Below are 25,416 nucleotides of genomic sequence, written 5' to 3' on the forward strand. Positions count from 1 at the left end.
CACAGTCTGTGAACTGAAGAAGCAAGTATTTCTGAAACGTATGTTTTGAGGGATTGCTTGCTTTCCCAGAAAGGTAATAACTTCTAGACAAGGGAGAATGCATCTGCCTTATTGTTTGTTTGTGAGCTCTGAAATAAACCAGACTTTAAAAAGGCTGGTGTGTGTAGTTCACTGCTTGCTTTTACAATTACTGCTCTGTAAATCCTAATTGGTTTAGCTTTTTAATAATTCATTTTGCATTTTTATTGCCTGTCAGCCTTGCAGTTTAATCAAGCATATTCACAGTAATGGCATCTTTCTGCCATTGAGTGGGGCTGGAATCACAGTCAATGTTGGCCTTTTATCAAAGGAGAAGCGAGTGAAAATAAAGTCTTTAAATGCATTTTTGAAACTAGCTTTTGATCAGAACTGTGCATGAATTCCTGGATTCTAAAGCTCAGTACCTATCACAGGTAACAAAGAAATTAGAACAGCCCAGACTTGGGGGATGTGATTTCTTTGCTCATTTTCAGATCTGATATGACATCAGTGTGTGTTTGACTTGAAATTAACCTAAATTGTACTGATCGTGTACATTTGAGGCTGTGTGGTAAACAGAAGGGACTGCTTGTGTTATTGCAGCATTGATTTTTTAATCTAGTGAGTTCAGGGGGTATCTTGCACTGCAGTATGTGGAAGAGGAAGGGGAGAATTCCACAGGAGATGAAGGTGTAATTTCTAGTTTTTCTTACACTGCTTACCTAGTCAACGCTCATGAAGGAAACTTTCTCTGTACTGCAAAGCCATTCTGGAAGCTTATCATACACTGCGGCTCTGTACTGAGCTCTCTTCACCTTTGCATCCTTAGAGTACCAGTGTTGGGCTTACCTGAGATGAGTTTTCTAATTTCTGGTTGCTCTGTTTCTGCAGGTAAAAATGGAGATCTCCTTCCGACTACAGAAGAGGCTGAAGAACTGGAACGGGCCCTACAGGCTGTAACTTCTCTTGAGTGCCTGAGTACCATTGGAGTACTTACACAGACAGATGGTGTGCCAGTTCAGGAGCTGTCAGATAGAGGGATAGGGGTGTTCTCTACAGGTGCTGGAGCTCCAGGAATGCAGTCCTTGAGTCGAGAGGTTAACACCGATCTGGGGGAGCTGTTGAATGGGCGTATAGTACATGATAATTTCTCCGGTCTGGAGCTGGATGAGAACTTGCTCCGTTCTGCTACCTTGTCCAACCCACCTACGCCCCTGGCAGGGCAGATCCAGGGGCAATTCTCAGCCCCAGCCAACGTCGGCCTTACTTCTGCCACTCTGATAAGCCAGAGTGGCCTTGGGGAGAGAGCCTTCCCAGGACAGTTTCATGGACTTCATGATGGCAGCCATGCCTCCCAGAGGCCCCACCCTGCCCAGCTGCTGAGCAAGGCAGATGACCTGATCACCTCACGACAGCAATACAGCAGTGACCATTCACACTCCTCACCCCATGGAAGCCATTATGATAGTGAGCATGTGCCGTCTCCCTACAGTGACCATATCACATCCCCTCACACCACATCCTTTCCTGGTGATAACTTGGCAGCTACCTTCTCAGCAGAGATGCCCATGATGGCACAGCACTTGCTCCCAACTCAGCTGGATGTGCCACTTAGCGGGGTGGTCAACCCCAGAACTCACTGGGGAAATCTTCCTGTCAATCTTGGGGACCCCTCTCCGTTTAGCAACCTTCTTGGTGCAGATGGACACCTCCTGTCCACCTCCCTGTCCACACCACCTACCACCTCGCACTCAGAGACCACACAGCCTGCCTTCGCCACTGTGACCCCCAACAGCTCCAGTGTGCTTCCGGGGTTACCGCAGACCAGTTTCAGTGGCATGGGTCCTGCCTCCGCTGAACTCATGGCCTCCACCTCCCCTAAGCAACAGCTCCCTCAGTTCAGCGCAGCCTTTGGGCACCAGCTGAGCTCCCACAGTGGCATCCCCAAGGACCTGCAGCCCAGCCACAGCTCCATAGCTCCTCCCACGGGCTTCGCAGTGACCGGTGCCACCGCTACCAGTACCAATAACGCATCCGTGCCCTTCACCACCTCCAACTGAGCTTGTCTGCCTGGCTATGTGCAGGTAGATGGGGGACCTGTGTTTTCTATCTTTCCTTTCTCCTTCCTTCCTTTTCTTTATTTTTTCTGTCCTCTCTTTTTTTTTTTTTTCTTAAGAGGGGGTTAAGAAGAAAACCCCTGCTTCAGTACTGACCAGGGTTAGCCCCCTGTGAACCTTGCTGTAGCGTTCACATGTGCTTGTTATGCACCGGTGCTCATTTATTGCAGGCAGGTTCACCGTTCCCCAATAATTCCTTAAGGATACAGCACAGTTACTGGATGTAATTGATCTTAGCAGTAAGACCTAGAATTGGGAAGATACCTCAGATTACTGATGCATGTTACTGTTTCCTAGGGTTCGGATCAGTGCTTGCCATCCCATTAGCATCTGCTATAAAGTTTTCCTGTGGGCAGAAGTCTTGATTTTTATTTTTTAATTTTTGATTTTCTCTCTTTTTTAAAAAAAACAAACAAACTTTTTTTTTCCAAAGGTAGCATCTGGCATTGAAAACTTGGCTGCACACATTGATTTGAGAATGGTGCACTGAAGTCCTAAAACAAGACCATGGTTCTGGGATGAGTTTGACAGTTTCTTAAAATAGTGTCTTGACCTCCTCCGTGTGCGTGTGTGTGTTTGGGGTGCAGGGAGCAGCAGTTCCTTTTCTTTTGGTGAAGAAGTGGGAGTTATTCCCTTCCAGAACTGGTCACTGTTCTTACTGCATGCTGACTTTTGTTTTTTGTGATGATGATTTTTAATTCATTGAGCAGCAAGGGGACCAATTGACTGGTTGCCCAGAAATCTGAAGGCTGATGCAAAGTTAGCCCAGGGAAAAAGAAAAAAAAAAAAAAGAAAACCAGAAAGATTGAAACAGAATCATGGTACAGTGAGGATTCCTGTGCAGAAATTCCCTCCCTTGCTGAATTACTGTGGCCTTGTAGCATTGATGATTTGCCTTTTCAAGTGTGGCTTTGTCCCAGACTCTTTGTCTGACAGGCTGACAGGTATTTCCCAGCTGAAACTGGAAGAATTCGGTTGGTATTCTGCCCATCCACACAAGTCTAGTTCAGACCCTTTGGTAAGTTCCAAATGGATGCATTTCTCAAATTATTACTAGCTACTGAGACTTTCTTGGTTAGCTTTTTTTCTCCTGGGAGCCATATAGTTTTTGAGACACTTATGGGATTTGATGCTCTGTACGTGAAGCTGAATGTACGTAAGGAACTAGCAGGTACCTATCAGTAGTCATGGCTAACCAAAAGAGAAATCTCTAAAGCAAAATAGGGAGATAAGAATTCCTCTTGTCTGCAGGACAGTTCTGCTTTTACTGCCTACCTGCTGAAGGATAGTATTAAGACTCTTTGGTAGTAATTTCAGTTCTTGAAGAATGGAGTCCACTAGCTTTTAGATTTATTTTATTAATCCAAGGGGTAACAGCAACAGAAATCCTGAGGTGTTTACTTGTATCTCTTTATCAGGAAGTGAGAAAAGAAATTTGCTTGTGACTTTATAGGGCTCAAACTTGCTACTGTACACTGACTTGGACTGTAACAGTAACTTCTGTTTAATTAGTATAAGTCTTTACTCTTCTTGGTTTGTTTCTGAGATGCAGATGAGAGAGAACAGAAAAACCCACATTTCAGTCTCTGACTGTAGAAGACATTTCCTTCTACCTTACAATAAAACATCCTACCTGCATGTATTCTAGTCTAATCCAGAAAATGGAGATACCAAGCACATGTTATAGGGAGGCCTAATACATTGTTTGAGCAAGGGATCATTGAACTAAGTTTAATTAGTATAGAAATACATTTTTTAGCAGTCAGACCCGCACCAAAATCTCTGACCCAAACCTCTCCTTTCATCTTGTTAAGGAACGGAGTTTAAATGGGACAGGTCTTGTCTTTTTACTATCATAGCAATCATACTATCCCATTTCTTGAAAGATCTGTCCTCCTTGAACATAAAGGAGTATGGATGATGCGTATGTCCTGTCTGAAATTGCAAGTGTATGTGGGTGGAGGAAACAAAAATGATTTTGATGCTTCTGTTGTTATGAAGTCCTTATTTCATACTTGGTAAAATAGATCTTAATAATATAAGCCGAATATTTTTAAGTGGTGATTTAAATATGTTTGTAACATTTAAATGTTTTTAAATCATGTAAAAAGTTGAATTGAAGCCTATGAAATCCTGCTTGTGATTGTCCTGCTGATTGAGGAATGCCCAGTGGTATTGTGAAATGAGGCAAATCTGACAAGGCATTTATTTATTTTTGTATTATGTTCCCCACACTTTGTTGAGGAGACAACTGTTTGATTTGCAAATGATTTTCCTTGTGTCCATATACCTTCTTCAATGTGTTCTGGATGACTGGTTGAAAAAGAGTGGAGAACTAGTATACCAAATGGTTAATTCTTTAATCTGCTTGTGTATTCATGTCATTTTAGAGGATGTTAATTTCTTAAATTGGTTTCAGGACTTTGGTCTTGAAATTATTCTTGTGCCCATCAAACTCTCCAGTGAAGCTGCAGCTAGTGCAGATTAATTTGCCCCACATTAGATTTCTCTTTCTTAGCAAGTGCTGGGTGGGAAGGAAGGAGAGGAACCTGAAGTCAAGTTCTGCTTGCTCACATCACTATAAATTTCCGAGGAGCTCTTTGGTTTAAGGTCACTGTGTGTTTGTACTGGTGTAACTCAGAACAAAATTCAGCTCCTAACCTAAGCATTGATTTAGTCAGGAAATTTTAAAAATTGTCAAAACTACGCGGGTTCATAATTCCCATTTGAAATCAATGGCCATTATGTACCTGTATTCCTTTAAGGCAGCCTAGGATATCAACTCTCTTCCCCCACTTAGACTTCAGTTTTGTATATCCCTAGATGTCTTTTCCCAGAAAAGTGACTACGTAACATTTTTCAGTGAGCAAACTAAGTTTGCAATAAAGCTGCACTATTAAAAATAAATTTCTGTTTGTATACATTTGAAATAGGAATCCCTCTGTCCGGTCTGATACAGAGTTCTGAAATGGGCCACCACTCTTGCCTTTTCCTGGTTCACCTCCCATTTTTTCACGGCCAACAATACAGCCTACCAAGCAGTTAGGGGTTTTGATCTTAGGTTTACAGGATGAATCCTGCAGGTGGGCTTCTACACCAACACAACTCACTGAGTTCAGTGAATCAGCATCCTGCTGTTGGGTATGAGAGACCCAATTTGAGAGTTTGTGCAGCCAGAGATGTTTCACACCTCTTCCTCTGGGACATACTGCAGGTCTAGTTAAGGTAGTCCTTACAGTTGCTATTTTTGTGGTTCCCTAATAGAGTCCATGCTCTCTTGCAGAGGTTTTTGAATATCATCTCCTCATACAGCAATTAGCACTCTAATCACCCTTTCACCAAAGAGTCAGTGTAGCAATTTCAGTCCATTCATTTGAGATGGTCAATATCTATCTCGTCCTTTACATGTTAACAAATTGAATAAAGCTAGTTTAACTTAAAAGTTAATTTCCTGACATAAGATTTCAGTTTTAAAGAATAGAGGGGAAAAAGAGAGGCCTAGAAAAAAATACCAGTAAGATTGGTTTTGGTTAATAGCAGCACCTCAATTAGTCTTTGTACAAAAGTGTAAGTACTGACAGAATGACACGTAATGGTGTATGGAGGCTGGTCAGAAGCAGCCTCGTGCCGGCCTGGTGTCTAAGACATTGTTAGACATGCTTTGATGTTTCCTTTCACTTAGGAAGATTTCATGCCAGCTTTGAGGGGAGCTGTATGTACTTTGATACCTCAAGGCTGATTTGTTCTTGGGCCTTGTAATTGCTGTGATGCAAGAAGATGGAAAAGATGCGTTGTGTTGTCCTGTCCTGCCTTCCAGTCCCCCCCAGGTTCTTGCTTAGTTCTCTTGTTGGTAGCAAGCTTCTCTGTATCTTTAGGCAGAGAAGTTAGTGAAACATTTAAGCTGATAATGCTGAGGGGTAGCACAGGTGTAGGTCTGCCTCCTGCCATGTGGAGAAGACTGCGACAGCTAGATGTCCCACTTCACCCAGCAGGCTAGCGAATGAGGAATCATACCTCTCATTTGCAGACGTTGAAAAATGCCTTGAAGGCTACAGCCTGTTCGGTGAAAATCAGAGATGGTGTCACAAATACAAATGCAAAGAAAAAGATATTAACAGCCATCCATAACCGGAAAGAGAAGCCAAGGGAAGTTGCTGCCTTTTTTGAAGAGGGAGGAGCTGTTAGTTCAGTAATTTGGAAGCCCTGATGTAAGCTGTTAGGTACAGTCTGATGCAGCTGGCTCCAGGACATGGCCCAGGCAAAGGGCCTGCAGCTGAACATGCAGACTAGTAGCCAAATTCACTTTGGAGCTTCATTTTGCTGTAACCACATTTAAATGCAGTCTAGAATTGAATTGGCTTGCCAGGGTCTCAAGAAGAAGTAAAATAAAGCCTGTAAAGGTGTCTTCACTGAGAAGTTGGCCCTAGTGGTTAAAAACATGCTGTTGGTCTGCATCCAAAACTCCAGCTGCTCCACCTGTTGCTGCAGCAGCATGGCTGTTGCATTTCTCTGTAGGCCTCAGCAGCGCTGATGAGCACCAGCTCATCAGCAGAAGAGTCAGGTCCTGGTGTCGACTTTTTGCAGACTCTGGAGGGCAGGGACAGTGGCAGGAGGAGTTTTCGGACAACTTAACCTGCAGTGAGGCGTTTGTGTGGGTGTCTGGGCAGCTTTCCTGATGGGATATTTCTTTTTGCTTTTATATTTTTGCCATTACATGTGAAGGGGAGTCTCCTCCTAGTGTAGGTCTTTTGCAAGGCCCTGTGGTGGCGGAAATACTAAATGAAGGAATACGTTTGGGCTAATGCACCGACCATATCTTTAGGTCTTTCTGATCTGATCATACAGTTGTTCTGATCTTTTGGGTGACATTTAGTAGTGGGGTGTTGTGGGCTGCTTCTCTTGTCTCTCCTCTCCTCAGTCCTTTGTTTACTTCCCCTCTGCGTTCTTCACCATTCTTTTTTTTTATTCTCCCATTCTCAGATACTTCTCCAATATAAGTAATGCCAACCGGTAAGTCTTCTGTGGCTTGGTCTTGAGCGAATGTGACTGTAAAACGAAAAGGAGGAGAGATTCCAGCAATTCATAGCACACATTTTGGGTGCTAGAACGACCTGAAATATTTCTCAGAGCAGTGAGTAAGATCTTTTTTCATAACACAGTGAGTGATACGTTATGAATTAGATGCTGTGGTGCCACCTTGATCCCAGGAGTGCACACGTTAGCCGTAAATGTGTAGGCATTTTTAGCAAGCATCTACCTTTTCACAGATTCCTCTTGTTTTGTGAAGTGCATCAGTAGAAAATAATGAAGACAAATTTTAGGTGATTCTTTTTAATAACCTGCATGAAGAAGTCCAACTAAAAGTAAGGACAGTTGGTGGAGAAAAAAATCTACATTTGTGTTTACTATGCTTAAATCTGGACTTTAGGTGAGGTCATGGTCATCAGAGACCTTAGTTCTATCAGCTGTATTTTGTTTTTGTCTTTACAACTAGACAATAATGTTGTTGGAAAAGAAAAGTTTGGGGAAGAAAGAGGAATTGCAGAAGAAGTGTCTTGGAACAATTTTCTCACTCATGTCTTCAGCCACTTTAAAAAAAAAAAAAAAAAAAACAGTGACTTGGTTTTGGGAGCTTTTTCCTTTGCTGTTCTGCTACTTGTCTCATGCTTGTTGAGTTCTTTGCTTTTCCCTGTTTTATTCTGCTTCCACATACTTGTTGTCTGGCTACTTTGGAATAAGGTGACATAGTGGAAGCATGAGAGAAGACATTGGGTTTGGCTGTAGATGGACATCAGTAGTTGGAGACGTCTTTCTTTTTCCATCTCCTTAAAGTAAGTTTTCAGTCTTCCCTGGCTCACAGAATTCAGTTTGGAAGTGAACAGGATGAAATTCAGGCTTTTGACCTTAAAACTGTACATAGTCGATGTAGAAAAATGCATTCTTCATACTCCTTTCCCTTGCTAGGCCCCCAAACACACGGTGAGTTATACAGAGTACATGCGTATGAAAATGCGCATGTTGAACTTGGTCCAGCAATGCTATTGCTTTACCCAATTTCTGTCTTTGTCAGCCGGTGCCCACTGAAGTGAATTCTGGATAGGTGATGTCCCCAGATATCCTCTGGAAAACTTTAACTTCGGTGCAGATTGCTCTAATGTAGCTGACTGCTATGTCATTTGCTTCTACTTTGGAGTGGACTGATTTACCCTGAAATGACTCTAACCTGCGTCTCAAAGCGTAGTTGGTTCCAGTGAAAACAGATTCATTCTGAAGTGACAGACAGTTCGGTTCTCATGCAAAATACCTACATCCTACCAGAAGGGGTTGAACCAGTTTCTCTGACAGTGATTACCTTCACTGTACAGTTTTGGGTATGTCTCAGGGATTCCTTGTGGAAATAAGGGCAGTTAACAAAAAAAAAAAAGTAAATAGTTTTAAAAGTAAATAATAATTTAAGGTAGAGCGTCATCTAAGTGAGAGCGCAAGAAAGAGAAATCCTTGTTCAGTTTTCTAGTCCAGTGTCTGGCTTAGGGACTCTTTCTCTTCTCGGGGCTCTCATCTCAAGTTCAACATACAGAATCTTTTTCATCACGCTCAGCTTTAAACTTTTTATTTAAAGATACCCTTCCCCAATGAGCTTTCAGAATACTTATTGTAGATTTTAAGAGAAATGGTATATTAATTTATGCTATTAACATCACCTCATAAATTATAAGTTTTATACTAAAGCTGTATTGAGTGTAATGAATTATGTTGCATATGTGTTTTTAATAGCTATAAAATTATATACAAGCTTTTTTGGAAAAAACAAACTAGTGAAGCACCTTTTTACACTGGATCTTTGCCGTGTCAAGGTGTACAGCTATTCTTTGCTACCTTGCAGATATCTATATCTATATCTATATATAGATATATATATATAAATAAAATAAAATGGTATCCTGTATCAACAAAGCATAGAACTCTTTTTAACCCTTATATTACTGTTCCTATAATTCTTTTTAAATTTTATTTTGAGTGTTACATTCTGCAATAATTTATCTGTGGTTTGTACCTATGATTAGAAATTTAGTTACAGGGTAAATAGATCAAATTAAAAAAATCCAACTACTGTAGCTGGAAGTTGTGAACCAAGTTTGTAAGACCTTTTTTTTTTTTTTTAATGTATTTATTTCCAGTTAGCTCTGTGAGTTGGAATTTGAAAAGTCAGAACATTAGGAATCTACAGTGTCTTATTCAGGAATTTTCCCCCTCCTTTCCTCACAAAAGGAATTCCCACTGTGACTTATAAATAGAATTAGACTGCTTGTGTGCATGTATGTATTATATATACACACAAAAGATATGCATTGGGGGGGATGTATGTGCGATACGAATGTGTATATTGTATGTAGGTCATAGTTTTGTATAGAGAGAAGTAGTTGAGAGGTGATGGAATGTATTGTAGAAATGTGATTATTTAGTAGGGGGTTATTATGTCCTCACTGTTGTATAAATAACTCAAACTCTCTACTACATAATCTTCTGTTATAAGGCTAACTCTGATATCATGTCAATTTTACTGTTTTTTGAATGAGTTGCATTGAGCCCTGTTTAAAATGCCATGAAAATACCAAGTTTCCAAAGACAGCCTTTAAATAAAATAAATGGGGGAGGAAAAGGGATGGGAGAATTGAGTGTTATTTTTCAGAAGAAATTCAAATGGGAAGGTCTGTATTTGGTGGGATGGTGTGACAGAGGGATTACTTTATTTTTGCAAATTAATACCCGAATCTCCCATGGTCTGACTTAGAAAATGTGGTCAATCAGTTGTACTTGTGTTTTCAAATTAGGTTGTAAGGGGTACTGTTTATGGACTGATCTCCATTCTGTAAAAGCGTCTTGTTTTCAAAGTAGATTCTTTTCTCTCCTGAAGGTCTTTGTATGTATTGATTTTTGCCAAAAAAATTGCTGTTGTGGATTGCAGAGCAATATATACTTACAGTCCAGGGAGTTTCACTTGTGCTGTGAAATTCTGAATTTAATTTTGTCCACTTAGCTTTTCTCATAATTGGAGAAGCAAAATTTCTTTATGGGAGTTCTCACTCAAAACTGTGAGGAATCAGAAATACTCATGCTTTTGCTTACTCTTCATACTGTTCATCAGTTACAATATTTAGGCTGGAGAAAATAAAAACCTATTTGTTATTCATTCATACAGTATCACTTTTAGTGATGGTGATCCTGGTGACTTTAAAATCTGTTTAGAAAAACAGAGCTTCCAATATGGCACAGACTTTTTTTTGAAGTTTTTTTTTTTTTGAAGTGCATTTGCAAATTGAATGTCAATGTTTTTGTACATCCCCCTCCCTCCCAGTATGTTGGTGCCCCCAGACACAGCTCCCCCCCCTACAATTCCTTTCTTGCGCATGTGCATGTACAAGTGAACGGGCAGGGAGGTGGAAGTTGTCAGAGGCCTTTCCTTCTCATCGTTTGGTGGTAATGTGGGAGTCAGCAGCATAAATCTTTATGCCTTTATGTGGAAAAATAGGCCCATTTTTGTGTATACCTGTACAGAGAGAGATATCTGTATATGAGATGTTGGTAGCACTTTGCTGAATGTGGACTTGCCCTCATGATGTACAATAAATACATATGAATGCAATCGATCTAAGTCTATATATACAAGCATACAGATACGTAGATGGAATATGCGTAGTATCACACACATTAGTTGTAACATGAATAAGTGTGTGAGCTAAAGAGAGAGACTATCTGTGTAGCCTGTGCGTAAGAGGTAAGCACTTGTGCCAAACAAGGTGGTTTTAATTCTTCTGAAGGATTTGGATGACATCAGTAATGGGTCTGATCTTGGTCACCATTGTTTTTTTGTTACCTCAGCCCTCGAAGTCGAATTTCCTTGGTACGTTTCTGCCTCTCTTTATGTTAATACGTGTTGAGGCCTCTTGCAATGCCGACCTCTTCTGCTTCGCTGCTTCATTGCCTCCATTCCAGCTCCTCTTTGCCCCAGTATCCCTAAAGCTTATTTTGCTGGCAGTAATTGGCTTTAATGGCCCAATCCAGCTCTTCTTATGCGTTAGGGAAATTCTCTTGGTGACTGTAGTGGCAGCTGAATTGGGCCCTAAGCACTTGCTTGATTTTAGGCAGATTTTTCCAGATACTCAATAGTGCTTGACCATGACTGTGATTGATTTGCAGATGAACACAAGCTTTTCTTAGAAAACTGATGCAAAGCTACCTAGCATATTAAAAGGTTAACCCAGCACCATAATTTAGAGGTGAATACTCAAAACTAGAAAAACAAATTGTCTGAAAAAGATCTTAAATTTTCAGCCCTAGGTAGAAAAGGGAGCTCAGTATGTGTTTCCCGTAAGGAAAGCAGGAGTCGGAAGGCAGCCTTGTGCTGTGTTCCGAGCAGTGGTGGTGTCGTCAAACATATCAAGAGAAACACAGCTTGTTACATTTTATCATTAAACATTTTAAAATGAGCTGCGGAGTTGACCATTAGCATGCTAGTACTTTGCATCTCATTGTGTCTTGAATGACTTTGCTTATGCAAGGAAATTGTTAAGTATTTTATTTTCTGTTTTCTGGCTAAATTGAGTTCCCATATCCTTTTAGCAGAAAGCAGCTGTCAGAAACCTGCTCAGTCACATGTAAGCACTGTTGAAACTCATAGCTAGCTTACGTTTTGGTTTCAATGGAGAGCGCTGTTCCAGTTCTGTCATCGAGCCCTTCCTGCATTCCACACCTTCAGTCTGGGTATGGCACTATTTTTCTTGGCCACGATTCAGCCATGGAATTTTTGTCTTCCTTGCATTTCTATTAGAAAAAGGTAACTGATGTACTGTTCCATCTGAGCTTTCATGCAATCATACATGACAATTTCTATGATACATATGTTTGGGCGTGTGTATGGGTATGTCTGTGTACTGTGTGTGTATAATACATATTTATATGCACACATATATTACGCTATTTCAGTTTATATATGTGGAGAACATACTCATTGGTTCTCTCCTGATATATACTCATGCATACGTATATTAAATATGTATATAGAGTGTAGATGTCCTGCATATACATGTGTATATGTTATGAACCTTGGTTGGCAATTTTTTTTATTTTTATTTTTTTTTACTTTTTACAAGTTGCTGGCCCTTATGAAATATTTTCACTGAGGCTGCATTATATAGAAGAAACGGAGAAATGTGTTATCAAAGTTTTATTTTAAAAAGGAGACTTAATTATCTAAAGCCATTTGTAATTGTCTTTTGAATTTTTACTAGGAGGGTTGTTATTAAAAAAGAAGAAAAAAGAAAAAAAAAGAAAAAGGAAAAGAACAAAAACAAGCAGACAAGCCCTTACTCCCACCATCACTTAGATGGTCATAAGAAAGAAATGGAAAAACAAATTCCTAAGTATTTATTTCATTCAGGGTTTTCTGAGGCATACTGTAATCACATTCTGCCCCATCCCCCTTTTGTCCAAATAGAATTAATGATTCATGGTGTCTTTTACACAGCTTTCCCCATTACTTTTCCCCATTACTTCTTAAATCATCGTTCACCTACTAAATTTAGTAGTACTGATAGCACTAAGGAGATCTTATTTCTTCTGTCCTTTCCAGGAAAAATACCAGTGCATCACTATTGTGTTACGTTTTAACATACTTTGTGGAGGATGGATGTTTTTATGAAGATGTCTGTAACAAGTCTTTAACTTATTTAATGTGAGAAGCCTTCATTGAAATCTGTTGTTTGTTTCCAAAGAGTTTCTGCAACTGTTTTTTCACCATTGTACGAGGTAGTTATTCCCTTCTTATTTGATGCCTGAGGTTTTAGGGTTTGGGTTTTATCGTTGTGTATGTTTTTTTTTTATTTGCTTTGCTCTGTTTTTAAATTCCCCAAAATATTTATCTGCAAGTGGAGAAAAACAGATGTCAGAGTCCCAACCAATATCCTTTTTGCAATTAACAATAAATATCTTTGTCCTAGGTTTAATGAAAGAGAAGGTGGCAAATGGACAATCTGAAGTGCTTTAGAGGGATTGGTCACTCTTTTTAAGGCTGTCTCAGAGAAGTTTGTGTTTGGTGTCATTTTAAAGGTAGCTTGATCACACTTTGATATCAGAAACAGCCTTGTAACAAAGAGCCTCGTACAGTTGTTTGGCCACTAGAGTTAAAAGCATAAAGTTGCAGTGGGAAAGCAAAGGTGAGGCAGTGTAATTGAACCAGTGAATTGTAGCTTGCAAACGTAACTGATTTTGAAGTAACTGCATGGTAGCAAGGATTAGCAGTCTCTTACACCCCTTCCTTGTTCCCTTTCATCCCTGACATGTGTTCAGCATACCGTACATTGGGAAAAATAACTTGCTACAGCAAAGCTAAATCCACCTAATGACTGCTTAAAGGGAACATACAAACTTGCACGGCCGCATCCCGTACCGCGGTGTTAGCTGGAAGACCAGCTAATGGGCACAGAAAGCCCAGTCGTGTCTGCTTCTGGGACGTGTGCCGCTTTTGGAGAGAGCAGAGCATGGGGGTGTCTGAGGAGAGCGGTCACTCGGTGCAGTCCCAGCGGCGACACAGCTCCTGGCGCTGCTCCTGGTGCCAGAGCGCTTGCCAACAGCACTCCAGGGGCGGGCAGGAGAGCTCCTGTTTGTACTTTCCCTTTAAATAGGAAAAGTTGGCTCACGTGTTCCTCATACTTCTCAATGAATGTACTGTATTACCATTAAAAAAAAAAAAAAATCAATGAAATGATAATAGATTGGTCTCCTTTTGTTATCTGGTCCTTGTTTAATTTGTTTAAGGGTTTTTGTATACAAAAGTTTACATTTTTATGTATATTTTTCTTGTGTAAAAACTGATGTAATATGTGTATAAAACACTGTATGTATTATCTGTATATAGTGTGACAAAATGATTTTCTTTCTTTCTTTTGGATGTATTAATAAAACTTGCTGTGAAGTAGCTGTGTTTTCTATGATGAAACCCTCTTCTCCAAGCCATTTTGCTAACTCCCAAATTGTACGAATATTGCCCAGGCTGAAATCTAATCCATAAACTGTTGTGGGTTTTTTGTTGCTGTTGTTGTATTTTTTTTTTTAAAAAATATCCTAAGTACAAATGTCCTTTGGGTAGCAGTAGAGTCTGATTGTGCTCTGGTTTATTCTATATTGCTTTTTAATAACATTAGCTAATTAGTTTTGCAAACAAACTGGGGTCTTCAGTCTCACTCCTGATTCTAATTATAGTGCTTTCTAGCTCTGGATTACTGACCCAGGGAGCAGATCCTCTTCATCTTGTTTTCTGTTGTGAGCTGCAGAGCTGTACTTGAAATATTATTTAAGGGGTATATAAGACAAAATTCTATCACATGATGTTATGTTTTCGGGGACATATATATATATCTGTTTCATCACTGAAACTGGTAAGTTGCAGTTTGATGCTGAGGATGCCACTGGGGCTGCCTCAGCCCCAGGCAGGATGGCTGGGCAGGGGTGTATGTGGTGGCTGCCTGGATGCATAGCATGGAGAACCCTTGCTACCACATTTCTGACAGGGCTCTGCAGGAAGAAAAAGCTGCAGCTCCTGCCATGCTGCTGAGGCCGTTGTGAGCTCGGCCACCTTGTCTGTACAAAACTTACAGAGCAGTGGCCGCTCTCTGAGAGCTGCTTTTCCACAGGAGCATGAAGGATGTGCTCTTTTAACCAGAACTGTGCCCTGGACACTTTGCAGTAAGTAGGTGGTTGCTGCATCTTCCTTACAGTATTTGTTTTGTGAAGTCTTCCCCTTTTCCTTCTGCCATTGAGGGTATGTGCTGCCACTGATGTTTGCTTTTCTAGTCTCCTTCCCTAGTGCATTTGGACTTGTCTTGCAAGGGAGAAGCAGTCACGTCCTCAGTGTGACCATGCTCCAGGTTCTGATTTTCATAGGCAGTCTCCCTTAGTGCTGCTCTGATCATCAGAATAACTATTAACAGAGACTGATGATGAGAGGATTCAGTAATGTGACTTTTCTTTTTAGAAAAAAAACAGTGTTTTAAAAAAAGTGGCCCAGCCATTCAATACAGTGCAATTAGAGCTGCATTTTGCAGTGTCTGATTGTAATTCAGGCTGAGGGTTAAGTGGTGACAGTGAATGATGTGGTCTCCTATGCGAACATACACTGCGAAGGTCTCGCAGCAAAGGCTGTATGAGTTTATGCTGTAATATCTTACCTTCATGGGAGACAGGAGTAGCCCTTGAAAAGACAACAAAATGGCGAAAGGTAGAATAATTGATTCTTACGGGGGAAAAAATAGTTACTAAAAATGTGCTTCTAACAGGACAGCAAAAGTTGCTATTTGGTGTAAGATTTAGGGCCACAATGAGAAGTAAGGAGGAAGTTAGGAAAATGCAGGCTTCTCATGGGGAAAGACTTCCCAGCAGAAAGAGCTGCCTGTGCTTGCGTCAGGTGTGCTCCAGCATGGGCTTGGGAAGAAATGCTCCTGTACTGAGTAAGGCAGAAACCAACTGAATCACCTGAGTGGGTTTTTTTCTTCTTTTTTTCTTCCAACATTTCCATGAGCAACAAAGAAATGCTCTTGGAAAATGATTGCATGACTCTCAGCCTGCAACTTTACAAAACCAAGCAGTCATTTCTCTAGTGCCGCATTTCGAAACACAAATAGATTTTATTTGAAGTATCAGATCAGGAAGAATGTGGTACATCTTTCATTGTATTGTGCCAGTCTTCTTGAGCTTCAACAGTAGCCTTACAATAGCTGGCAGTTATTTTCTCAGGAAAGCTCATTTAGTTTGTGCTGGAAAAGCAGGTGACAAGTTTTGTTACAAGAGCAAGTGTTGCTCTCATGTTCAGTGAAGTGATTGGAAGGAGAAACCTTGACTAAATGTGGGAGCTGGCTTCCTGCAGAGGTGAAGACAGCCTCTCTCTCTTCCCACATGGCCACGGCAATTGTCCCATCTGCAGAAAATAATGGGGACCGATCTTCCACGCTCCCTCCTGGGTCCTCCCGCCCAAACACGGGGCTGGTGTTCTGCAGCTGTCAAATCTGAACTGGAGATGTATGATGCTTATTTGAAGGGCTAGGAGGTGATTGTTTTGTTTACTGCCATGAGCTTCAGCCCAGGAATGGCTGCCTTGTTTTACTGCTATTGCTAATTTATGGCTTGTAGAAGGTGTCAATGAATAGACTTGGTAAAACTGAAGTGTTGTGTTAAAATGTCCCTGAAGGAAAAGGGGCCATGGGTCCTTTTCACCCCTCACATCTCACTTGCGGAGGCTGACAGCCACTGGTGGGGGGGAGTCCTGTCACCCGAGCTTAGTCTGGCTCTGCTACCTGCTTGTGCTCAGCTTGTACACCGGCTTCAGGTCCTTGCTTGCTCAAACGTACAACTTAAAGCTGTGCAACACTTGGTGGAAGAATACATACACCCCATCACACACCCCCATACAGGCGGCTGTCCCAGGGCCTCTTGCAAATCTGATCTTCGGGGCTTTCTGTACTGTGACACCTCCTAGGACACGGACAGGGGTTAGGCTGCTGATACAGGCAAAAATGCTGTCATGTTGACCAGTATTTTCTCATAGCTCCCTTGTGTTTCCTGTGAGGGTGTAATGGTCTTAGCAACTTCATTTCCACTCACCTTTTGCACCTCCTTTGCATGCAGAGGCCTTCCACACCAGAGAGAAAGCCCTTGGGGGGCAGAGCTAACCTCTGTCTGAGGCACTCTCCCTTCTCTGTTTCAGAACTATAATCCCTCGTCAACGCATCCCAGCATTTCCCTGTTAAAGTTACCTGTTGTACTGCTCATGCCATAAAGGGCTTCATGGCTGCACAAAAACCTTGGTTTCAGAGCCCACACACTTTGTTGTCTTACTCCTGGCAGTGACCTTATACCAGGTAAAATGGCGCCAAGCAGGAAGTTGTCTAAAGCACCATGACCATTTCCCTGTAGCTCTACAAAGCTCTTCTACACTTCATAAAGACTATTTTTCCAGCATTTCTTCGTACCTTGAAGTGTTGGAGCATTTCTTTCTAAGCTGTGCCTTTCTTGTGCTGTGGCTTTGCATGCACTGAGTGGCAGTGCTCATTAGGAGATGTACTGGGCCCAAACTCCAGCTGAAGGAGTAGGAGCAACCCTGCTTCCCTCAGCTGCTGCTAAAGCATCAACAACAACACAGATACTTATTTATGTCAGATATGGGCCAGTACTCTGCCAAAGTTTGATTTTGAACTGTGGGTCTCAATTACAATACTGCCACATCAGCAGAGTTGGTCCACAGCCGTGAAAGTGGAATTTGTGAAGAGAAGGATGCTGGAAGTCTTCATGAGTATTTTGCAAAGCAAATATTGTCATCATTTCTATACCGAGCCTGTGGTATCCAGTGACAACTCCCCATTATCTCTCCATGGCCAGGATGGTGGTGCTGGTCCTTCCCTTTGCTGGGAGACCTGGCTGAGGCTGGGGGCCTTGAAGGTCTTCCATCCAGTTTTGAGTAGGTCTTCAAAATCATGCCTTTGCCAGATTTTACTTTCCGTTTGCTAATAAAAAATATTCTTTGCCACCACCATATTAGGAAGAACTGAAGTGGGATGGGGAGAAAGGTTTGAGGGGTGCTGCTTTCTAGATGCATGCAAACAGATTAAATATGGGGTATGTGAGGCACCTGGGTTCCTCTGTGCACATTCCTGCTGCCTGTTGGTGCAGATGTTTGAACTTGCTGCCTGAATCCAGAGCAACATGTATTACCATCAGCAGAGGCTGTTTCCCCAAGTGTGTAGGCTTCTATAATTTTTACTCTTAGCAATTTGCATGCATTTGCTACGGCTGCTTTAGTAAAGAGCTTTTTCAGTCCAGCTGAGTGTTCGAAGTCAGTAAAGCCACTTGACTTATATCTGAGAGCACTTGGCTTTTTTTTTTTTTTTTTTTCCTGCCCCAACCAGTTTAATGCCTTGTTTAATCCTGCAGAAATTATTTTTCTGTTAACCAGCATTTGCTCAGTGGAGCCAGCCAGCTACCTTTGTTATTAATCTCATTCTTCTGCTCTCCCTTGGGTCCTGCTGTTTAATATAGCTTTTGATTTTTTTCCTTCTTTTTTTTCCCAATGTTTTGCCCGTTCAATATAATGTTTTTGTTTTGTTTCCTCCATTCCCTCAGATTACAACTAAAATTGCTGCTGTGGAGATTCTGGTGAGTAAAATTAGATTCTTAGAGCTCAGAGCTGTTCCTTGCCAGACCTTATCCTCCTCATGCAGCTCTGTTGTTTCTGTCAGTGCTGCCCAGGTACATGGCCATGCCTGGCACAGCTACTCTTAGTACCCGTAATTATGAAATCAGAATCAGTCACAGTCTAGTACATAAGTATGTCGTCTGACTAGACCCCTTCAATGACGATGGAGATGAGGATCTTGACAAGTCATCTTTCCCGCACTTTTAGAAAAATTAACCCAAGCCTCTGTGATATTTTGCATGCCTTGCAAAGCTGGCTGCCTGTAGCAAATTTCCTGTCATGACATGCCAAAAATGATGATGCCTTTATCAGACGCTGTTTCCCATTACAAATACTTTTAAAGCTAGCAGTCCTGCTAGCATCAATCCATGCCTTGCTGCATTCACGCAGGCGTCGTGCTGCAGCGAGCAGCACCTTTCATAGTGACTGTACTTGCCATCCTCCTCCTCGCCCACCGGCTGCCCCTGGCATGGGCACCCTGCAGGTTTTGCACTGCTCCCCTGAGCCTGCTTCATTGCAGCCTGGCTCTTGCTAACAGTGCTCTCTGCTTGCTTTGGCCTCATGTCCAAAGCTTCGCTTTGCAGTCTCTGGAGCTAGCACAGACAGAATTTTTGACCCTCTTGCTGCCTTATCAGTCCTCCCATCCCACCTTGCCCACCCTGTCCTGTATAGGCAGCCAGCAGGCTGTGAGACCCCCTGGCAGGAGAACAGGTGCATTTTTAATTAGCTCCCCTACATGTTACTCGGTGGCTGAGATTTGTACCTGTGGTGTGTAATTCTTAAATACGTCAAAACAATAGAAAAAAATATATTTTTACGTTGGTCATGAATGCCATGAAAATAAATCTACTTGTTCATATCACTCATAATTCAGCCTCGTTTTCTCTGTTTTTCCTGCAGCTGTTTGGGACCTGACTTGCTGTGGAAGGTGCTGTTTGATGGAAAGGATACACTGATCAGAGCAAACGGCATCAACCTCTCACACTCGGACTATTAAGTTTTATGGGTTTTCTAGCAAGATAAAACCAACACGTCCTGTTTTATTTTTCATTTTGGACATCATTCTGTTTATTTTTCTTGCAAGGTTTTATACCAAGATAAGCATTCACAGAGGTTTTTGTTTACTCTGGGAAAATGGCTTGGCAAAGGAAAGTATTATTGTACAAGGCCTGCGTTGTAAAATCAGTTTGTGGCTGTTATTTTTGTGTGAAGGATGTCACGCTGCTAACAATATAGAATTAATTTTTCTACTTCTATTTTCAAGCAGGTAATTCGCTAATGATTTATCTAGGGATTGTTCCTATCCATTGATGTACTGGACTCCACTTATAGTAACCTTACTGTCATGGTCCATGCTTGAGGGAAACACTGCTCTGGAGTGGCAGCAGAGGGAGGCACCAGTTAGATGAGGGCAGCAGTCAGGCGCTCAGCAGAGCCCCATTTCAAAGAATATATTTCTAGAATACCCTTTAAGATACAATTATATACTGCCTGAGTTTTTAATAACCAAGGCAAAGCCATTTCTGACCTGCTCTGAGTTTGCTCCGGAGTGGCTGTGCTGGGGCTGCCGGTGTGCGCCCTGCAGAGCCTGGGCACAGCAGGGCTGCTGAGGGGCAGGACGGGGCTGCTAAGGGGCAGGACGGGGTGCCAGAGCTGGCTGTTCTTCCTGCACCCAGAGACTGCACCCCACAAAATTCCCTGTGGTCTGTGCGGAGGCTGCCGCATGCAGAACTGATGCTCCCCAAGCAAGAGCAGATAACGGGAAGCGCAGGGAAGTGGAATATCTTTATTATTTTTTTCAAGGGGAGATTCTCTTTCACTTTTCATTTCCTCTTGCGTTTCCTTTTTTTATTTGTGCTTTAACATTAGGTTTGATTCTGTCTTGATAGCATTCAAGTGAAGGCTTACATATTTCATCAGGATTGTCTCTTTTGTTTCTGGGGCTGAAAGTCTCAAACAATATGAAGCAGTCACGGCCGCATGCACATCTGGATGCCTTTCATCCTCTCCAAACAGGCACTTTCCTTTATTCCTATTCACCCTCATTACTTAATTTCCTAAAGAGGCTGCGGCTCTATAATGCCTGAGTGACGTGTGTCAAAATGTCTCACTAGGTTCTTCCACTATGTGATAATTCAGTATATCCTGTTTCCAGTGCTGAGGAAATACATTTCCTTCGCTCTAGCTCGTTACGCTTTAGGAAATTGCTTTTCTTCAATTATCCTGACAACCTGGGTTTTGACAGCTCCAGACTCACTGGGTAAGGCTCCTGCTGTCCCCACAAACACATTTTTTTCCTTGAGACTTCCCTGTCTGTCATCCATCATGTCCTGCCCAGAGAGAACCTCTTATTTGGGCTGTTTCTTACCTCTGCCAATGGAGATTTGGTGTCAGGACATGATTTACGATGCTGATTCTGAATACTTGCAAAAAGCTATTTCATTGTCTCTCCTCTGCAGGAAGGTGCAGTCTTGGTTCTCAGGCTGGAAGAGATCTCCACGGGTGGACTTGTATTGCCCATTCCTACACTAAGGTTACTTTTATGGCCAAGTTTTATGAAAAGAACAGGATCTTAAAAAGAGCATTATCAAAAGTGAACTGCAGGGGAACCCTCCTCAGCACTGCCTAATCCAAGAACCACCTAACCTGCCTGGAGGACAGCCCATGGATTATCTTGCAGAGCACTCTTACAAGGGCTTTCATTTACAGTCCAAAAATCCAAGGTCTGCATGTTGCTCTCCTCCCTCCTCTGCAATATTATAGTGTGTAGGGAAAGACGGGGTCCCCTCCCAACACCCTGAGACCCAGGGAGCTGACGTGGCCTTTGCAGTCCAAGGTTCCCCCACCGCCCATTTTTCCTTCAGAACTGTTTCACTCCACAAGCCTGTGAAGCACGGCTGCAGATCCTTACCTTTCCCAGTGGCTGCCCTGATGCAGGCAATTGTCTGTGGTTGCCAAAATCCCATCTGCAAGTAGAGGAAGCCTTCTCCTTGTTTTCAGTCAGCTCTAGAAGATGAGTTTGAAACAGGTACCCCAGCTACTCCCCTTCCTTCACGCTCCAAGAACTTGGGACAAAGTTTCAGCTTTCCTTTTTTATCCGGTCCCACTGGTGGCACTGGGTTCTCCTCCCTTCCCAGCCGCTGTTCTGAGTGTGCAGCTCATTTTCAGGCGCCACAAACCTCTCCAAGCTGCTTCTTGTCTCATTTTCCACTTTGTACATATCTTGGCACTTCCCCATGACAGTCTGATGGGAGTGAGGCTTTGCTGGATGAGTGTGCTGCTTTCTGATAGATTTCTTTTCCTCCTTTGTGACGAAAAAGCTCCTGTTTGGTATTTGTCACCTTGGCTTTCCTTCAGGTGAGAAGACAACCCCCCCAGCAGCACTTCCAGTGTCATTAGGCTGTCAAGTAAGCAGCTCCCATGGTTGTTCTGGGGACAAAGCACTGTGCCTGTCCGGCTCTGCCAGCAGCATCAGCTCTGTCCTGCTGATGCAGCTCTCCCATGTGCTCTGTCAGGCTGCCTTGCTTGGTCCTGGCTTTTTTTGCTGCTTTGTTGCTGCTTTTTCAGCCAGCCTCCAAACCCGCAGGTGCGCTCTCCTGTTGACAACTCTTTTGCCTGCAGTTAAAACCAGACTGCGGAGAAAATTAACGGCACCTGCAAATTACGTGCACTTACACACCATGCGGCTCCATTTGCAAGTACAATCGGGTATTTGGGGATCGCAGGCCTGTGCCCTCATGCATGTGCATATCGTAAGCACACCAGTAGCTGCAAGCCGCTCAGCAGACGTGCTGGCCGTGGACATCAGGCACACCGTGCAAACACCCGGTGTTGTGGTCCCTGCCGAAAAAGCAGCTCTTGCTCTCACCCTGCCCTCCAGTGGCTTTGGGAACAGCTCTCTGTGCTTCCCTTCTTGCTGAGGACCTGGAGGATCCCCACGCGTCCCTCAGAGATCGGCAGCGACCACAGCCACATCCTGGGCATGCCTGGATCCAGCTGACTCACCAATGGAAGCGGCACGCCGAGGTCTCTGCCTTGCTGGAGGTCTGTGTGCTGGTGCTGCCCCCGCTAGCACAGCCACCAGACCCCTGTGCCCTTCCCAGGTGCAGGTGCCGTGTGTGGCTGCGGCTCTGTAATGCGACACGTGTGGCAGCGAGAGCACTGCCAGACCAAGGCACAGTCTCAGCTGTGGACGAGGCCCTTGTTAGCGCTTTTTCAGCCATCCACCATATGAGAAGACTCTGGCTTAATCTCAGCTCAACTGGAAAAATGCCGATGACTGAAAATGTCATCAGCTGCCTGTGGGCCAGGCTGGCCCTGAGCTGATAAGGAGCAACGCGGAATAGAAATGTCAACACAAAACTGGAGAAGCACAGAGGCTGGTTGCATTTCTTCTCCATCATACAGCGAGGAGGGCTTCTCTGCTGTCAGTCCTTCCAGCAGCTGGACCTTCACTGAGGTCCCAGAGAGAAATTCTGCTCTCTCATAGGGAGGAAAGAAGGGGCTGATCTTGTGTCGGGAGAGAAAAAACAAAACTCTTGCCCCATAGGCTTAGGGTAAGTAAACCCAAGTCTCATTGCTTTCTTTAACTTTTAGTACCAATCTCATCATGTTCTAAGTCGGAACCTTGTTTTCTTGAAGCTCTGGATGGAGGAAGGAGCCAGACCGTGGATCAGATGGTGGGGGAAGGAGACCGGACCCACCCCTGTCAGCAGCCACCTGGAACATGGGCTTGGAGCAGTGCCCAGGCAGCTCCTCCTGCCCTTTGGGGTAAATGCAAAGTGTGCACTCAGGACCCCATAGGAACAGAAAATATTGTGGCCCTTGGGATGGAGTGCTGGCAGAAGTAACTAGCCTTCCTTTTCTGAAGGGAGGGACGTGTTAATTCTCCGTGGGCAATGGGGTGCAAAGCTCAAACCTTGCCGTTTCAGAACAGTGCCTGAAAACATCACCTGCGCCTTGAATCCGTGTGCTTCCCTTTTCCAGGCATACAGAGAAAACAAAACACAGACGAGTTGCGGGAACCACACCTGCACAGCCGGCAGGTTCCGAGCAACCTGTGGCGGTGCCGGGAGGAGCTGCCCGGGGGTGCCCGGGGACCGCAGCCCGGCCGGGGCACCCGGGGGGGTTCAGCGGCGGGGCCGGCCCCGCTAGGGGGAGCTCGGGGCTCACGGGAGCGGCACCGAGCGGGGGGGCATGGAGCGGGGGGACCGGGCTGGGGGACACGGAGATGGGGGACAGAGCTGGGGGGACAGGGAAATGGGGGCACACAGAGATGGGGCACACAGAGATGGGGGTCAGGGAGAGAGCTGTGCTGAGCTGAGGGGCGAGCAGGGCTGCTTTGAGGGCTCCTGGTGCAGAGGTGTAGGAGAAAAGGCAGGGGAAAGGAGGGGAGCTTAGCTAGAGCTCTTGCTTTCTGAATGGGTAATTTAATCAGTGGCATTAAGTCCTCCCAATTATTTCTTGCCGCGGGTACTGCCTATTTATTAATTTTCTTCATATAAATCCATCAAGCTGTTGTCACACAGCAAGTAAACAAAAGCACCCCAGAGTTTTGATGGGACTGCATAAAAGCAAGCAGAGAGGTTAATTACCGCTGTTAATTATTTGCTTTGCAGACTCGGTTGCACACAGCGCTGCCTGGTGCCGGCTGGCGTGGGGGTAACGGCGGCGGCAAGGGGCAGAGGCCAGGGCCGGAGGAGCGGAGGCCGGGTATTAGCCTGTCTGTGCTGGGCCAAGGTGGTTTCTGGAGACCTCTGAACACCAGTGATATGACCAGGAGTCGCTTCCTGACCCAGCAGTGTGATTTACTTCATCAGCCCCAGCTTCCTGCCTCATCACTGTGCCGCTGGCTGCCCCGCCGCAGAGGCAGCGAGGGGAGGCAGCCAAGGGGAGGCCGCTGCAGGGAGCAGAAGGTTCAGAGCCTGGAAAACTGTCCCTGGAGGGAGTCGTGAAGGAAGTTTAAACTAATTTAGTGTAACAAAGGAAAGGTTAGGAGGCAGCTTGATCATCATCTCGAAATACTTATTTAGGAATGAGATTTATGGGGGCGGAGGGCTGTTTAATTTGGAGGACAAAGGCATAACAACACACAATGCCTGAAAGCTGAAGACAGGCAAAAAAGTGACATCTCCCTTGTTACTGCTTAAGGTTATCTGCTAATGTATTCAGAGACTGTAGAGTCTGCATCCTTCAATATCTTTACATCCAGATTCAAGATCTTCCTAAAAGACATGCCCAGCATCAGGCAGAAATTATGGACTCATGATTCTGTGGCCTGGTTCTTGCAGGAGTTCATATTAAATGATTTTATTTGATCCTTTGGCCTGAAGATCTATACATCTACGTGCAGTAGCAAGCAGCTGCCACAAACCTGTTAATTCCATCTGGTAGTTTGTAGATGGCAGTAATATGATATATTTTGTGTCCATCTCACCCCAAAATGCTGCCCCATTGGGACTGCTTTATCATTGCACACATCAGGGTGCCCCTAAAGCCCCCCCTTTTCCCCTCAACGCATTTCAGTGGTGCACCATTTCTCCAGTTGTCTGCCCAGGGATGCATGAGGACTTGCTGCTGCACTATTTGATGAAAGCATGTTCTGTGGTCTGGGCTCTGCTGCTTGCTGAGGACTCTTGCAGTATGCAGCATCACCCGCAGAGGCTCTGCGTGTGCTGTTCTCTGGCTACTACTAAATGTGACCGTCACTGAAACAGTAGGAGCCAATACCTGCTTGTCTAGAAAACTTTACAGTCCAGGAGAGGGAGTCCTCTCTTGCCCCCAGGAAATATTCAGGTTTCTGATGGTCATGTCCAAATTTGCCTGATGGGGGCATGCCCCTAAAGCTCTTGGCTGCCAAGTTCTCCTCATTTAAGGCTGCTTCAGGGCTTGAATTCCCTCTCCTTGGAGTCCTGTAGTTGCTAAGCTGAGTGCTGTGCTAATGCCGGGCTTTGCATTTGATATTCTTCAGTTGGATTGCTATGCTCTGTTGCCCAACCACGTGGTAGTTCCCTGACTGATGTACTTCGGCTGAGCTCTGCT

At 43.8% G+C, this 25,416-nt stretch overlaps 1 protein-coding gene and 1 long non-coding RNA gene across 6 annotated transcripts in view; both read left to right on the top strand.

Moving 5' to 3' along the window:
* INO80D (INO80 complex subunit D) overlaps positions 1-14,222 on the top strand; it is a 45,644-nt gene extending 31,422 nt beyond the window's left edge. For 3 of the 5 annotated variants that reach the window (XM_013171680.3, XM_013171683.3, XM_066999118.1), the window contains one exon: positions 910-14,109. In XM_013171680.3, coding sequence (XP_013027134.1) covers positions 910-2,078 — 1,169 coding nt within the window. In that variant the 3' untranslated portion in view covers positions 2,079-14,109. Of the gene's footprint in view, positions 1-909 lie in introns of all 5 variants that reach the window. The other 2 variants (XM_013171681.3, XM_013171682.3) reach the window with 2 other exon arrangements.
* A 7,604-nt stretch (positions 14,223-21,826) lies between these two features.
* Positions 21,827-25,409, top strand: LOC125179906 (uncharacterized). The gene is made up of 3 exons (XR_007157949.2): positions 21,827-22,931; positions 23,017-23,145; positions 23,994-25,409. It is a non-coding gene; the product is annotated as an uncharacterized lncRNA (long non-coding RNA).
* The last annotated feature ends 7 nt before the right edge of the window (positions 25,410-25,416 follow it).

Source organism: Anser cygnoides, chromosome 6 (assembly GCF_040182565.1).
Source record: "Anser cygnoides isolate HZ-2024a breed goose chromosome 6, Taihu_goose_T2T_genome, whole genome shotgun sequence".
NCBI classification, from domain to species: domain Eukaryota; kingdom Metazoa; phylum Chordata; class Aves; order Anseriformes; family Anatidae; genus Anser; species Anser cygnoides.